This window comes from Limulus polyphemus, unplaced genomic scaffold, assembly GCF_000517525.1.
Source record: "Limulus polyphemus unplaced genomic scaffold, Limulus_polyphemus-2.1.2 Scaffold17, whole genome shotgun sequence".
Lineage (NCBI taxonomy): Eukaryota > Metazoa > Arthropoda > Merostomata > Xiphosura > Limulidae > Limulus > Limulus polyphemus.
Genome location: NW_013665627.1, coordinates 1,836,190 through 1,854,528, shown reverse-complemented (window position 1 = coordinate 1,854,528; position 18,339 = coordinate 1,836,190). Strand labels below are relative to the sequence as shown.

The window sequence follows — 18,339 nt, the reverse complement described above, 5'->3', positions numbered from 1 at the left end:
AACAACAAATAAACAAACAATCTTAATTAGAAACCGTCTAAGGTTTACCAATTTTTATTTCATTCGTAACTGATGTTTCTCTCGCGTGTTTTTTCCCCCCCTTTGTAGAAGTTAACGAACTTATCTTTGGTAATGTAACTGTTTATGGAATAATTTGCATAGGTCTGTTGTCTTGAAGTATTTATGAAAAAAAATAGTCCGTTCTCTTGAAATGATTTAAAATTCTATAAAAAGAAATCTGTGTGCAGTGAAACATAGAAAGAAAGAAATCACATGACACGTATCCTGTTCAAACGCGATAATTCGGGAAACTGTTTTCTCTAACACAGCAATAAATACATAACATGGTGTTTTTGGTTGTGACACTATCATCATTCAGAATTTTCTAGAGACCAGGCTTAGCTAAAAGCACTATGTTTAAACACTACTCGATATATATATTCTTAGGCGTTTCAATTCATTTATGAAAATACTTGCTTCGATTAGCATACAATTTAATGAAGGCAAAAACAAAAAACAATAGCTTACCAAATACGAAACAACACAGAAATTCGCACATACAGTATTACATTCGGTATATCCTGTTTGTTCTTGTTTTAGCTACATTTGATTTTCTCTGTCTTTCGTCTTGTTGTACATTTAGTAGCTCCTGTTTTATTGGTCTACAGTTGGTTTATCATGCTTTATGTGTTTATATATACATGTATATTTAGAAAGTATTTCCTGCGTTTCGGTTTTGTGTAAAATTTTGATTTCTCTTAGTTTCCTGGTTTTGTAATACATTTGATATCTCTAGTCTTGTGAATCTTAACCAAAAAACAAAAAAAAAGTTAAACACGTTAGATATAACTATGAGAAAAGTGAACTAAACTTAAGCATATTTATAATTCAAAAGGTTTTGAAGGTATTATGGTAATAATTAGAATAGAAAAATCAAATCAGAAACCTTACAGAAGCTAGAACATCAAACATGTATATTTCTTCAGTTTTCCAGTTAGAGCGTAAGACACATATACTGTGGGCAATCCTAATATGAGGTTTTGATAATAAATACATTAAGATAAATTTCTCCATTTCCCATCTACCAAGAATTTTAGTTTAATTTCCCCTAACTCTGAAGTCTTCTAGCAAGTAGTTATCATTTTCTGCCTAAGTTGAACGGCTGGGACCGCAGATAACTCCTCACTGTGACGGATGTTGTCGATATCTTTCATCTCATCCTTCCGGATGTATAGTACAAGAATTTGCTGAACGCTTGCCTAAGCTTAAGAAGAAGCTTATTTGAGTGCTTAAGCTATACCTAGTTTATAATATTGTGTACTTCTTGTCGGTTTCTTATACAGAATTCGCTTTACTGAGTTATTGTTCAGTTGTGTTCTGTATACTTACTTTTGTATACCTTGATATATCAGATATTGTGTAGTTGACATGTCATTACATTCTTCTTTGCTTTCACTTTTAGGTTATTTTAATTACTTTTTATCAGAAGCTAATAATTTACGGATAATAAGTGCATAGTGTTACCCAATGCGGTTTCAATGGACATTGTCACCTATGAGTATTAATTTGTATAACAAAGTTATTATATCAGTGGATTCAATTATACTTTCCAGCATTAGGCTATTACTGAATATTGCTCTGCTTAAAGAGAGAGAAAGAGGGGGGTTACATTTCCATACCGGAACTTCCTGTGCCATCTTCCTTCCTCTTGATGAAAGAACATACAGTCAGTAATATAATAAGACATTGTCTGAGTAACTGTGATATACAGTGCAGACTGTAAACGACATACAGACTTGAATGTACGTGGTGAAGAAATATCCAATCAGCGTGTATGATATAAATGTTGAAAACTGTTCAAAGCTGGAAGTGTCCAAGTATTGAAACCTAACACCTTGTCGAACACATTGACTAGTAGAGGTCTGGACTCAGAGGCATCATCATACTGTTTCCTTTGAGTGATAAGTTGCGATAAGTTATATAACTGAGGAAATGGAGTAAGTATTTTTTTCCTAGCTTTGAGATAAGGAGAAACCAAAATGATTATTATTAGTGATATTGTTTTTGGACAAGCTTAACTTAGCGAATAGGACCCGTGACGTGTAAACCGAAAAAAAAAGAAAGAAAACGGGAAAGGAAACAGACAGAGACAAGTATGCCGAGAAATAAAACATCAACAGTTAGTAAGTCAGACAGATAGCCAAACAAGAAATAGAAACGCCGAAATATAAAAGAACGGTTTTATAGCTGACTAGTTTAAAATAATTACTTTCTTATCTATATCAGTTAACAATGTATATCAAACATTGTTGAGGGAAGTAATTTAAAAGCTTGATTTACGTGAACAATATCGCCTTTTATTAAGTATTGATTACGAATTTTTAATCTTTTGAGCCCCCCCCCCTATTGTTAAGATTGAGGGCTTATGACGCTAATAATGGGCGTTCGATACCTATAATGAGTACAGTGCAGATAGCCCATTATGCAGCTTTGCCTTAAAAAAATAACCTTCTGATCTTAAATGTATGTGCTTGTTTGTTGTTAAGCACAAAGCTACACAATTTTATCGTAAGAAGCCCTTAAACTTACCATTCAGCCATCAAGTGGCGTTCATTTTCGAAGCTATTAATGGCATAAAAACTCAAAGAAAGATGCGTATTTGTTGCCTCTACTTTTATTATTTTCGTATTGGGCCTGGTATGACTAAGTGATTAGCATGCCGGACTGTGAATCTGATGGTCCGTGGTTCTCGTTCCGTTGTTGCCGCAAAAATACACTTTGCACTTTAGGCCTGGGAGTGCGTTAAAAGAGTGACGGTCATGACTTACTATTCGATTAGAGTACAGTGAGTGCTGTTGACTGGCTTCCTTTCTTTTAGAATATCAGCATAAAAGATATCCCTTCTATAGCTTTGCACGAACTTCCAAAACGAAATAACAAATAATCTTTCTTTGTTCTTCACGTACACACACAAAACGACCATTAGCGCCCGTCAACATTTTCACCGGCTAACATCTAACTCTACTAGAATAAAGAGGAAAGTTAGTAAACTTGCTCACATATTTTTTGAGATAAAAGATATTGATGAAACTTATCATTTCAGCGTTGGTAGCAAGTGACTTCTCGTGTAAAATCCACGTAAATAATAACGATAAGTGTAAGAAGTTATGACGAAAGTCTGAGCAGTGTCATATTGCCAGGTATTTCGAAGAAATCACTGAAATAGTTAGTTAACTAATAGCCGAGTCATGTTGTACTTAGCTTGTAGAGTAAGCAGATTTTTTAATCTATTGGTACGAACTAGAGGTACGTCATCTTAACTGGAAACATTGGTTATGAAGATAAAACTCGAGCTAACAACTTTACATATATATTCTTCTATCATCATATATATACATGAATTAACACAGCTCCGTTCAGAGAAAAGTTGGAACAAAGAAAGAGTATCGAGTAGAAATAGAAGTAGTTTGCCATCATGTAATGAGCAGATTACACAAAACTCAATTTTCATTATTGAGGATATCATGTCGGCTTTTACGAAATGTAATCGACTGGTCTGTGTGAAAATCCCCATTTTTGATAATTTTGTTTTGCATTATCAAAGCCCCCCCCCCCCCCAACCGGCACAGCGGTATGTCTGCGGACTTACAATGCTAGAATCCGGGTTTAAATACCCGTGATGGACAGAGCACAGATAGCCCATTGGGTAGCTTTGTGCTTAATTACAAACAAACAATCACACATTATCAGAGGATATTGAGAAATGTTGTTACACACACTTTTACATAAACATTGCGTAAAACATAGTATGGGAAAAAACAAATATGTGTATTCGTATTAAGTAAACATTTAAGCCGTGGAGTTTTGTTATCGCTTTAGTTCATAATGCTTATATAATACCGTTTAAATAATATCGATTTATACACACATTTTCACTACCCCATGGATTCGTTTTTGAAAGTCATGTATTTTTCTCTCTGTGGGTCAGGTTGGCGCTGAACTTGACGCTTATCTTGGTAAACAGCACGTGGAGGAATTAACCGCGCAAAAGCCCCGTAGGGTGAGTGCCTCACAAGTGGACGAGTTCTTCGAAGAACACAGCGATCAGTTGACAGCCACCCTGAAAAACGTCATTGGTTGTACTTCTTTTGGTGCTCTCAGTTTCTCAGACGAAAAGGCTTTCAACATGAATGATGTCCACGTGTCTCCTGTAATCTTTAACCAGCCCCACCACCACCATCAACAAGGACAGGATGTTGCACCACAAGAAAATGGCATACTTAACTCCAACAGTTTTATGTATGGCAGACATAACGATGATGTCTTTGTGAAACCTGCACCAGTGTCCAGCCCTGATATAAAATCTGTTCCTTCGTCATTATGGGAGGAGATAGCTCGCTTCTATAAGTTCGACGCTGAAAACCTAGACTTTCCGCAGGTTAAGACAGAAGCAGAAGCTTTGCCTTCATGCCCTTATTCCAACAATCTCCTATTAGACAATAATTGCCACGACCCATTACTAACCAATATCAAGCAAGAGAGACCATCTTCTTTACCTGAGCTTATACCACAGGTGTCTTTAAATGGACAATATTCGACCACACCAGTAACGGCTGTTCCGCTTCAAAACACGAGCATGGCCCAAAGGTTGCCACAGACGTCTTGTGGTGGCATGCAGTCTTACAAGTTTACCTCTATGGGTCTTCATTTCACCATGTCTCATGTATACATGCCACCCACACCACCAGGTTCTGAGCCAGGTAGTCCTTCAATGGAAACCCTGTCTCTGCAAAGCCGTCGGACACCGCCACCGCCATATCCGGACACCGGCAAGCTACAAGCTGCTCTGCCTGGTTCTTTGATTCATGATGGCCAACAAATGAGATACAACAGAAGAAACAACCCAGAACTAGAGAAAAGAAGAATTCACCACTGTAACTACCCAGGTAGGTAGAGATTTATAGCAGTTGATACGATTTCGTTTTTAGGATAATCTTAACATTGGTACATAAAATAACTGGTCAGAACTGATAAATTGTTGGGGTATGTGTATTAAAAAATGATAATTTGGGCTTTGGTAAGTTCGAAGTTTGTGTATTCATATCAGTAATTTGTATTCTAAATCAAACACTACCTATCTATGTGTTAATATGCCCAGTATTGTGGTCTTATTAACATGTCTATCAGTAGTAACCGACAACACTAATTTAAAGGTTAGAAAGGGAAACTTCTTACTCAGTTTAGACTAAAAATATATCTAAGTATTGCTTACAGACAACTAACGTGGTTCAAATTAGTTGTCAAAGCTACTTATTAGGTAAGTAAAACGTTCATTTATGATATTGTTGATTTGATCTCTTTGTGAAGTCTTCTTTAATTTTGGTTTAATAAAACTGAATAAGAACAAGTGATAATTCTCTCCTTAATACATTTATAGTTCATTTTATCAATGCTTTTAATCATTTAGATGTAAAAATATTATACATGTTTTTTTAACAATTTTAATTTGTTAAATACATAAAACAACTGAGAATTACAACACTTAGAATATTAAACTTCATTATCAGCCAATTACGCACAGTGGTTGAATATTATAAAATACTGTAGGAATTTATAAAAGTCTCTTGCAGATAAAAAAAAATCCTTAAAAATGATACGGTTTTGTATTCATCCATTTACAACTGACGACTGTTAATGACCGTTAATACTATCCAGATTTATTATTAACTTCATGAGATTTTTAAAGCTTTCAAAATGCTTGAGAGTTCATATTGATGGCTTTGACTAAGCATCAGAAATCTCTTAGAAAATCGGGGATGTTGTTACTTGACTTGACGTAGCGAAGAAAACCCTTTCTTTTACTTCTTGACACACGGATACACGTGGTAGTATATAATGGTATAATAAAATTATAAACAAAAACAGGTCTGTTCACAATGCATTTTATTTTCATTAATATACCCATAGAACGTGATGAATTTTCATATGAAGTTTTTCATAAAACAGATCGAGCATTTTAGAAAACAAGGGTATTATTTTAATGTGCAGAACACACCATCTAAATTTAAAACTAAATTGTTTATTGTTTATGTTTAAAGTGTGTGGGATGTATTAAACGAACGCTAACACTAAAGGTTTTATTTGGTTTAGAATTTACGTGCAAAATTACACAAAGCATAATCTGTGTATAGCCGTCCCCAATTTTGAACTGATAGACTAGACGAAAGGCAGTTAGTCAACAGCACTCACCGCCATATCTTGCAACAATATTTCTGATTGAATGGTGGGATTTGACCTTCACTCTCATAGAGCACAATGGTTCCAAAGTGTGGAGCGCATTTTTGTTTACGGCAAACGAACAGGAATCACGAGCCCTCGGATTCACAGTCCGTTCACGCTAATCACTAGTCCACGCACCGCTCCTTAAGTACTGAAATAACGCCTTACAGAAATCTACTACATTGAGCATACTTTGAGCTAGTAAACTGTGCATCAGAAATAGTGCAATCTAATAAAGAAAAAAATGCAATAACAACTAGAATCAAGCTTGCATGTCTTATAAAAACAATACAATGTATTACAAGCTTCTTTATAATATTGTGCAAATCTGCATTATTGTTTTAGTAAATCAAAAATATGGAAGGGGTTTTACAGTCTTTATATACTAATAATGATAATAAATTATATGCTTGTATAAGTCTTCAATAAGTAGAATATACTGACTAAGAACAAACATAGAACATTGATCATACACATAAAATCGTATAGTACACGTTGAAGTTGTCAATTTTACATTTCTAAAAATCACCCAAAAATTACAATTCATGAGACAACTTATGTGCCCCCCAGTAGCACAGCGGTATGTCTGCGGACTTACAACGCTAGAATCCGGGTTTCGATACCCGTGGTGGGCAGAGCACAGATAGCCCATTGTGTAGCTTTGTGCTTAACTTCAAAAAACAAACAAACAAACAACTTATGTAGTTTTGTTGGCATATTCTTCTTTTCTTTCGCTCAGAAGTTCTTAGAATAGATTCATTTCTTGCACAGCACATCAATTATTTTTTTGTTTGTTCGCAGTACACAAAATAATGAATAAATGATTGGACATTGGGAATAATAATAGAAAGTAGTAAACAGTAATATTAATTTATTTGTACAATATTTAGCTTATAAAATCCAATAAGTGGCTATTTTTGGAAATCAATCTAATTCCTATGTAAACTAATCGAGCAGGAGATTCCTGGGATAACAACACCTGATTAAGCATGAAATTTCAAGGCAAACAACACTTGTTTGAATAGAAGATTCCTGGGATAGCAACATTCGATTGAGAAGGGGGGTTTCTGGGATAGCAATATTTGATTGAGAAGGGGGTTTCTAGGATAACAACATTTGATTGAATAGGGGATTTCTGGGGTAACAACACTATTTTTTTTTCCTAGAGGAAAAAAAGAAGAGCTAAATGCATAGTTGAAACTAATCAATTATATGTTTAGCACCCCCATCCACCGAAGGAAAAAAACGCAAACAACATAAACAACAAAAAATATAGTTTGATACAACTATACCCCAAAGAATTTATTCCACACAGAAATATTCAAATATGGTTAATTCCCCGTTTCTTTCAAATGATTATGTGGGTTTGTAAGGTTCGTTGTTAATAGGTTTATTAACCTCTGCTAGAACACGAGTAACCAGTTGTTAATGGTGTGGAGTTGCTGTTAATTTCCAGTTATTTTATTTTGCGTTGTTGGATCCTAGAGTGAGACTAATGTAGTAATGAGTTATGGAATAATGCACAATACTAAGCGTTAATTGTATATCTGTATTTTAGTAATAACACATCTCAGTTATTGATGTTGGTTGTATATACTTCCATTTGTTTTTTTGTAGGTTGTACTAAAGTTTATACCAAAAGTTCGCATCTTAAAGCTCATCAACGTATACACACAGGTAAGGCAGTGGTTGTTATATTTATTGTTAATCTGTTGTTTGCATAGTTATCTGTATGTTTCGAACTGTTTGAATGATCACCTGCATGTAATACAGATTACAAGAACATGAACAGGTATGCCATTTCAATCACTTGTTTGATTACCTTTATTGTAAACTAAAAGTAGAGCCACCTCCTCACTGTAAATTTTGCTATTTTAAAAAAAATTAATGCCTAAATATGTTATTGACAAATTGTGTGATTTGCAATTTTTGTTTGTTTTCTAAGTAATTTCCATCAGTGGGTCAGCAGCAAGTTTACAGACTTGCAACACAAAATCTGGGGCTCGATTCACCTTGCTCTAAAAAAGTGTTTCGTTCGTTTGGAGTTAAGCACAATGGGTTATCTGTGCTTTGCCCACCACTGGTGTCGAAACCCGGTTTCTAGCGTTGTAAGTCCGCCGACATACCGCTGTGCCACCGGGGGCTCTACAAAGTGTAGGTAGCCCATTGCTTAGCTTTACACAAAGAAAACAGCAAAGTTTCTTAGTTGAAATTCTATCTTAAAGCAACGCATTTAATTAAATCAAACTTGTGATCCTCTTTGCATTATATCAAATCATTTAATTAGATTAGACTTGTGGATCTCTTTGCTTTAAACCAAAGCATTTAATTAGATTAAACTTGTGACTCTCTTTGCTTTAAACCAAAGCATTTAATTTAATTAAACTTATGACCCTCTTTGCTTTAAACCAAGATATTTAATTCAATTAAACTTGGGACTCTCTTTTCCTTAATACTTCTTCAAATTTAGCAATATGTTAACCCCTAAAGTTAATTGGCATACCTACTTATACGTATAAGTTTGCACTTTGATCGAAATTAATTTAAGATGTCAGATTAGTTTTTGTTTTTTACACTTTAATGACTTCATTAAACGCTCTTATCCAACCGTTAAAATTAAAAGCACGTCACATTTTACAACGCATACAAAATATATAGTGGGTTTGTTGTAATTTATCATTGAACTTGAAGTGTAGCAATTGTTATTGAGGGAAAAAAAACACGTGTCAAAGTAAATTTCGAAGAAACGTGAACCCCACGGGGAGTAAAAAATTAATTCCTCTCCCAATAGGGGGCTGACTAACCAATATAGAGGAGAAAGCGTTTATATTACCAATGGAAAATTGCCGTATTCACCTTTCATTATCGAAATTGATGAATCGGTCTCTTTAAAAAATAAGTTACCAGTAATAGAAAATACCAACTTATCTTGCAAGATATATCACATATATGTGGGATTCGTTTCTTTAGACTGACCGAATAGGCAATCTTCAATAAATATAACAGTTTTGACCAATAATGATATTTTTGTCATTGGATTTGCTTCTTACTTCTTTTCTCCACATATGAAAAGAAAGAAAGAAAGAAAACTTGCAAAATCCAGAAAAGCTTTGCAGCAAATGAAAAGTAAAATAACTTGATATACGTAATACTTCCTGTATAAAAATGAATGAGAGATGTTTATATTTATACTTATTAACAAAATGATATAAAAGACGTGTTAACGTAATAATACGTGTTGCGATTAAACAGCGATCTTACCGGTGATACCATACACTCAATTGTATTGTTACCTTCTCCCTAATGGTGAAACACCGATGGCTATTGAACGCCTACTTCTGTTCAGTTTATTTATTTTGTTTATAATTACACTGTTCACAACCTAGTTTGTTCAGCAGATGAAATAGAACTCGTTTTTTATGTTTTTTGTTTAAATTTTTTACCTCTACTTACGCAGTACATAACCCCCCTGAACCACTCGATGTTCCTCGTATTTAGTCAACGTTAGCGACGTGATTGCGTCGTTTAACTGTTACTTTGGCTGAAGTAGCTGTATTACGCATGACTAGGCAAAGCCAGTTTAACACAGGTAACTAACACAATTTTACACACGTTTAAATATGGGTCTTAAAGTAAGATATTATTTTCAGAATTCCAATAAAACTGTAAATTTTGATAGAAAACTTCATCTTACAAAACATATAGTAAATTCATACACTCACTCAAAAGAATATATACAAATATGAATAAAACATAAATACTGTATCCTGCGGAAAACTAGGTTTCCGGTTAGCCTCAATAAAGATGACCCGTGCTTTATTGTGGTTCGTGAAGAAGAAGAAAAGTATTAAGGTCGAGAAATCAATCGCATTTCCTTATGTTTTATTAAGCAGCCTAGTCATTATAGGCGTAGTAGATGAACAATAAAGTATTTAAATAAATTAATAGCTAGTTGTCTATGTTAATCTTAAACCGGACACTTATAGGTAATGAGTTTTTCGGTTGTTTACCGCTTTAAAAACCTTAGATTTTCTGATACATTTATCCAACAAATATTAATGTTGAAAGCTGAATTTCTGTTTCGTGTGTGTCTTTTTTTGTAACATGCTAAAGAAGCAACACTCATATCATACATAATACAGTAGAATGACTAAAAAAACAGTACCAACATTTTCATTACTGCACGTGTCCAACTGCTTACCTCCACAATTTTGGGTACTCCTGAATCATTTTAGTGACCGATTGGCACATTTTATAACATAGGCCGATTTCGGAAGTAATTTTACAAACTTCTCGAACAATAGCATCCTCTACCTCTGGCAGTATTGGTGGTTTAGATTCATACATTCGAGTTTTCTTTCAGTGTGCTCCCCAAAAAACAATACAAAAATTTGTTGTTCCCTTGTTAATTTTGAAAGTATTTCATTTTATTCATAACGTACCTATTTTAAAGACATTTTTAGTCTATAAACTTCCCAAAATGAGTTGTATAAGTTCTATGAATTTATAGTTTTGGGTAAAGTTTCTTCTGAAATTACAAAATGTTTAGCTTGTGGTAACACATTTTATATTCCCACATTAATTGTTTGGAAAGTGCATTTACTTACATGACGATTCAATGAACTTCACATGTTCGTTGGAGTAAATCTAAACTGGGTATGAAAATGTGATAGACAATCATCCTGCAAATAAACGAATTAGCACCTAATGAACGATATTTTATTATATATATAATTTTAATTTATGACGAGGAAAATCTCATTTGTGTCTATTTTATTGTTTTCAGGAGAGAAACCGTACAAGTGCCAATGGCCCGAATGTCAATGGCGTTTCGCACGTTCCGACGAACTGACTCGTCATTATCGGAAGCACACTGGTGCAAAACCTTTTAAATGTAAAGTTTGTGAGCGATCCTTTGCACGGTCAGATCATCTTGCTCTGCATATGAAGCGTCACATGCCTAAGGTGAAGTAAAAGCAAAGCAGTAAAAAAAAATAAAAAAATAACGAATTACCGGCTGTTATTTTTCTGCTATTGCTGGGATCGTTTTTGCTTTTTTTTTCTTCAGGCAGTTGGGATGCATTGGCCATTTATGGATGGGTATACTAAGGTTGTAAATTCATGTAATTGTGAAAAAAGAAAAACAAAACAGTTCTATGTGTGACTCAAGAGAGCTGTGATATTACATATATATTTTGTCAGTATTCGTGCGTCCTTGTTTTATGAATGGTTATGAATTTCTAATTTTGTATTGAAGGAGTTGTGAAAAAAGTGCCATCTTAACATATTGTATTGCGATATTGTTTGGTGCCATTTAAATTAGTCTTTCGAACCAGCTTCTTATGAGCACCGGTTGAAGCGATGTCTATAACAAATAAATAAAATAATAACAAAGAATGAGCTTCCAGACCACTTAAGTCCGTGATTTCACGTTGTTCTGAGAAAATACACTTCCGTGTTTGTAAAAGAAGAACTGAATTACAGATGTGTATGTGTGTGTGTTTTTCGAGCAAAGCCACAATGGGCTACCTGTTGTTTCCACTGCGGGGGAATCGAACCCCGGATTTAAGCGTTGTAAGTCCGCAGACTTACAGCTGTCCCACCGGGGGGACATCGTCGTCAGATGCAAGAAGACCTTTGTTGATCTCTGGTTCTGTGTATTCGAATAATTTTACTTTGCACTTTTTATGCAGGTTATGTTTTTTTTTTCTTTCAGTAGATGCAGTATCATTTTTGTTGTAAAAACTTGTACATATATCTATTGCTTATTAGCTGCGCAAATCCAACTTCTTATAGTTGTCATTAATTAATCTGGTAGGAATGATTTCATTGTAGAATATGATTTATTGTAAAATTAAGATATTTAGCTTGATTTGGGATGAAATAAATTCTCACGTTCACAACAATAAATTTCAAGATAAAACAAAGCGAATTATTACGGTTTGTTTTTCTTTAAAATTCAGCCTATTTGTTTGAATGTATTATTGTTAGCTGCAGGTTACGTTATGCTTTAACGGGTTTTTCTTCATAGACACCAGCAAGTATGCTTATTCTGATGCCAAATATTTATAAGTTAAAAATCATTTCCATATACGACACATGTGTTTTTTCTTCTTGTTTTGCACTTTCCTTTCTTGTTTTTTAATATATTATTTGCATGGAAGTTATAAACGATTTTGATATCCTACTAACATTTAGAATAACGTTATAAACGAAACAGAGAAATTAAATATTAAGAGAACCATTTTGTAAACTTGTTTGACAGAAATTTAGCATTGAAAAAATGAAATACATTTCTTTGTTTGTACTTTGCGGGAAAACAATCAAATTGAAGAATGAAATAAACATATAATGATATTTAGAAATGTGAAAGAAATGATCAAAAATCCAGAAAAATATTATGAATTTGCGACATTTTCATGTAATTGGTCATATTTTTATAGGAACGTTCATATCTATTTGAAAAGGAAATATATACCATTGTTCAATCTTAATATTTGAGCAGAAATTGTGACTTTATATTTTTACATAAAGATGTAGATCAGTTTATTGGAAATACGACCAAAATAATGTCCCCTTAAAAAAAGTTTCTTCGTTACGATTGAAAAATTAAAGGAAACTTATTATAAACTTGACCTAAATTTTTGATATGAACAGTTTTTTTTTTAAATTTGAACTAGTTTGCAAGACGACGTTAGTTAAAAAGATCATTACTAGTTTTCTGTATATCAAAGCAATTTCGAAATTAAATTTGAAAAACAAGTGCTATTTACATTTAACGGAGAAAATTATTTTTGTAGTTCATTATTGCTTTCACCCCTTTAAAGAGGTTTCGTTTATCTTTGTAAAAGTATATTCATTGTAAGTTTAGTTATAACTCTACCTCTACAGATACATTTTGAGTGTTAAGTATGATGGTGGTCCAAAACATAAAGGATATGATTATTTAATAATATCCTGCATATACTTTCAAACTTAATAATGTTAAAGTCATTGAAATTGTAAAAAATTGGCTCAAACGAATAACTCTACATATGAAACACATCAAATGTTTAAAAATTGTCCTCTTAAAGATTCATATAGTATTCAACCACATGACATCTCTCTCTGTTTATTCTAATAAACAATGATTGATTAATTATTTTCAAGAAAGTCAAATCATTTGAAACTGTATAACAGTTACGTTTGACAGATAATTGAACTACTGCAGTTAAAAGATAGAAATAAAAATGGAATTTATTTGCATCATTTTACTAGATTTTAATTTGTAAAACAATACGTAAGTATTTTTGTTTTCCTAATCTGTGGCTTACAAGTCGATTTGAAAACAGTTTGTCAGTCATAAAGGTGTTTGTAAAAGTGTTTTATCTAATTAAATGTGGGATTTGAAATGGCAAGAAAGAAAAAATCTAAAACACAGTATGTGGTATGAAGTCGCTCCTCAAATGTGTGTTTATTATAATAATACTAATTAACTTTATTAGTACAAAAAGACGGCTTTTATTATCTTCAATAATTTGATTGTTTTAGTATTATGTGGCTTTTTAAATTACTCCTTTTTTTTTCATATTTTCGGATATTAAAAATGCTAATAATAAATCCAAACTGGTTTTTATTATATACCTATTTATTTTCAACTAAGTGCAAAACAATAGGGTTTTTATGGAACAAAAAAAATAAGATTTGAACGAAACGAAACATCTTGGTTTGAGAAGTCCATTTTAAACTTTAAATATTTCTATTGTTATTAATAAAACATTTTATTCTCCTTTTTGATAGAACAGACGTCACATCCAGAACTAACAACTGATTAATGTTGTCTTTCTCATATGTCATATTGTACTAAGTATAATTAAAATTTAATTATATTGTAAATATTTATATCTAATAATATTATTATTATTTTTAAGCTTATTGCCACCATGATAATTGATTTTGTATTTTACTTTCAATAATATAAATTATAATAGCATTAAAAAGGGACAGGCAGAGACGAACTTTACGTTACATATAGCTGTGAAGATTTTGAGTTATAAAATATGGTTAATTTCCAACAATCGTGTGAATTTGTTTTACAATTCGATTTGAATACGATTTGTCAGTCATAAAAGTGTTTGTAAAAGTGGATTTGTACTTAAAATGACAACAATGAGCTCATGAGTTAACGTTTTGTTGAGATAGCATTCCCTTTAAGATAACATGTATTTTGTTATACATACTTGTGGAATAAATGGTTGAGTGAAACATTGTTGATCTTTCGAGTTGAAAAGTTTATTCTAATCCAATTAGCAAATAATAGCATAACAAATTTATAAATAAATGGAATTTTACGATACTACAAAGATTTTTTTAAATGACTGGATGGGTTTGTTTTACATTACATAAAAATATAATATTTGTTTTGCGAACGAGTACAAATAAAGTTGAGAAATCTGTGGTCACGCTGTAAAAGTATCCATAAAGAGGAAATGAAAATGAATCCGTATCTTTTGTATGTGTCTGGTATGGCTGGTGTTTAGAGTGTTCGACTCACAATCTGCAGGCCACAGGATGAAATCTGGCGTCAAACATGCTCGCCCTGTCAGCCGTGGGGGGCGTTATCAAACGACGGTCAATCCCACTATTCGTTGGTATAAAGAGTAGCGAAAGAGTTAGCGGTGGGTGATGCCGGCTGGTAGCCTTCCCTCCTTCGCGATTATTTTTAAAGTTACTGACTATACAGATTAAGCTTACATGTTCCTGATTGGCTCAGCGATAAGTCTAAAGGCTTATAACGTTAAAATCCAGGTTTCGATACCCGTAATGGGCACAACAGAGATAATCCATTTTGCAGTTTTGCGCTTAATAACAAGAAACACATTTCTATATTTTATACATCCATATCGATATTAAAGCGAAAAAAAAAGAAATCAAACTACACTTGCTTAGTTTACAGATATTAACCAATCCGTATCTATTTTTCGTTGTTTTTTTTCCAAAATAATTTCCGTGTTTTTAAAGGTTTAATGATATTTATACTTCTATCTAGTTAAAAGAATAAAGTTGTGAAACACAACACGATTGATTTAGTGTTACGGTCAGGCCAAGTTATACATAACTTGAATAATGCTTTTCTTTATTCTAAATATAATGTTGTTTAGTGAAAATCATTGTTTGTAATTGGAAAATATTTATGTGTATAATAAGATAGTGATGTGAATTGTTACTAAAGCTTATTATCTTAATTTGTGTTTTTTTTTTAGAAACAGTATCTTTCTGATACAGGGATTTCAAATATATATATATATATTTACATAGCTCACAGTTATACATTAAAAAAAAACACCTTAATTTTACTACTTAATTTTAAAAGATAACGTTTCAATTGTTATTGCTCAGAAAATAAGCTTTGAATAATGGCGTGTATTTTTTCTCCAAAAGGAAAGACAAAAGTAAATACTTTTGAATGATTAATAACAGCCATGACATGTTATTCGAGATAACGTGTTCCTAGTATGGCTCTGATTATAAAACATTTTTCTTAAACACTTTTCAATTAATTTTACTGGAATAAGGATCAACATATTTTTTTACTTCTAATTCCTTTAATCAAAGCTTAATATAACCTTACAACCTTAATATAAAAAGTAGAAAGTGCTAGTTATTAATGATTATCTTGACTTTTAACCTTTTAATCGGAAACTAAAACTGACACATCTCCTTACCATAATAGGAAAACAAGAAAACATATGTTGCCAAGCGCTACATTAGTCCCCCCGTTTTGATGAAGTATAACTGTGGTGCAGTGACAGATATTAATTAGTCAATGACTAATAAATAGCTTACCGTTTTCTTCAAGAGATTTAAATTCATCATAAATAACAAATATTTTCTGTTTTTAAAGCCTTCACGAATTACTTATAATATCACTCACTGTACAGATTAAAGTTTTATATTCTGCTTCCGTAGTATAATTCGAATTTCTTAACTATCATACATTATGTTAGCTTGGTTTCTGTTTCAGTTTTCTTCAAAATAGCTTCATTTATTACTACCGAATGAAATTGGTTAGAGGTAAAACTTTATAGGAATGAACCCTCACCTTGAATTAGTATAGAATTACATCAACATCAGATATATAATCAAAAACAAAAATAAATAAACAAAAATTACAGTGATATTTTACCTAGCAATTACTCCAACAGTAAGTTTTGAATATCTATGGCACTTTATTATACTTGTTTTTAAAAATCAAACAGTAATGTACTTCATTAGGTAGTACGAGTGTAATGTGACTGTCATTGTTTTGTCAAGATTCTCTAAGGAGTAATGGAATATTTCAAATACACTCTACCTGGATCAAACGTAAACATAAATACTACATCTAGTTGAATAAAGGACTTGTACTAAGTTCGTATTCTCTATCAGTGGCAACTAAACTTATCTCAGTTAACTTAAAAACTAGTTATCGCTGACAAATACTACCTTATAAATATGTTCCTTTAATCCTTTTCTAGCCAGAGGCTAGTGTGCTGACAATGGAATAAAATTCATTAATTAATGGCTGGTATCAATCTCGAAGAAATTAATCTGTGTGAGGATTAATATGCAACTACGAAAGAATGTTACGTGGAATTACATTTGGTTTTGAAAGTCCTCTAGTGGATGTGCTATAATTTACCATTCAATAAAAGAGTTATTAGGAAAACTTCAAACGAAAAATTACAATGTCATTGCGTCTATTGACAAGATAGATCAACTCATAATTTTCAACTAATATTACTAATCCGATATTTCTGAGTATTGATGTTATTAGCTTCTTTTTCATTATTTCAATGGGAATTAATTAAGTACTCTGGCGCCATGAACCATAGTTTTTCTGTGTGGATAGCCTTTAAACTCTCAGGGTATGTTGCGCGAACTAATCTTATTTCTTTTCTTTCAGTTCAATACTTATATAAATATATATATATATACAGTCGTTATAAAAACAAAACATGCCTTAGGCACTGAGAAGGTTAAGGCTTCATAAAAGCAGTCAATACACAAGCTTAGCAAAAGTAAGTTTTACTCGTGAAAGTTTGCAATAAAATTAAAATTTTTCTCTTTTTCGAAACGTTTTTTGATGTTATCTCTATTCATGTGTAAGCATATTAAATCCCTTTTGAATATAATAACCAGATATTCCAGCAAGAAGAAGAAAACTTCAGGATAGGCCTGAATTATGTCTTTCAGGCATTTCTATCTATACATATATATATATATGAAACTTTATTTTAAGAACTTGTCAGAAGCCTGGGTTTGTTATGTGCTTATTTTGTCTTCCTTAAGAAATTCAAGGGTTTTGAAACAGGTTAAGAATTGGATATGTGAGCAACTTGCTACTATTTTATCTAAGTCACGGAATAGTGGGCAGATGCCAAAAGATTGTAAGTTGGCTAATGTTACTCCTCTTTTAAAGGGAGGTGATAAAAATTATTAGAGTAATTATATGACTATTAGTCTTGCATCAGTGGTGGGAAAAGTTTTTGAAAGTTTAATAAAATATATTTTGCAAAGTCATTTAATAAAGTTTAAAATTTTGTTGGATAGTCAACATGATTTACCTATAGGGAAAATCTTGCCTTACTAATATTTTGACATTTATTGAAGAGGTTGCTACTGACGAAGACGAGGATATGGGTGAAGATTTGGTATATTTGGAAGTTTAGAAAGCATTTGACAAGGTGCCACATGAAAGACTTGTTAAAAACGTTATCTTTATAGATGTGTGAGATAGGTTAGCTTATTCGATAGAAAAGTGACTGGATAGAAGAAAGGAGAGGGCTGTTATAAATGGAGTTCAGTCAAGTCGGATTCATGTCACAAATGGGTATCTCAAGACTAGTGTCAGGGCAGTTGCTTTTTTTGACACAAATGAAGAAATTGCCAATAAACTATTTAAATTTTCTGACGATATTAAAATTATGGGTGTTGCTGGCTTTGATGATGTTGCTGCTGCTCCACAAAATGATTAGTATTATTTGATTAACTAGGTGAATAAGTGGCAGATGGCTTTTAATTATAATAAATGCAAGGTAA

General features: G+C 32.5%; 1 protein-coding gene across 1 annotated transcript in view; it reads left to right on the top strand.

Moving 5' to 3' along the window:
* LOC106457601 (Krueppel-like factor 5) overlaps positions 1-14,530 on the top strand; it is a 23,877-nt gene extending 9,347 nt beyond the window's left edge. Inside the window, exons 2-4 of the mRNA XM_013917042.2 lie at positions 3,989-4,946; positions 7,897-7,956; positions 11,066-14,530. Coding sequence (XP_013772496.1) covers positions 3,989-4,946; positions 7,897-7,956; positions 11,066-11,253 — 1,206 coding nt within the window. The 3' untranslated portion in view covers positions 11,254-14,530. The remainder of the gene's footprint in view (positions 1-3,988; positions 4,947-7,896; positions 7,957-11,065) is intronic.
* The last annotated feature ends 3,809 nt before the right edge of the window (positions 14,531-18,339 follow it).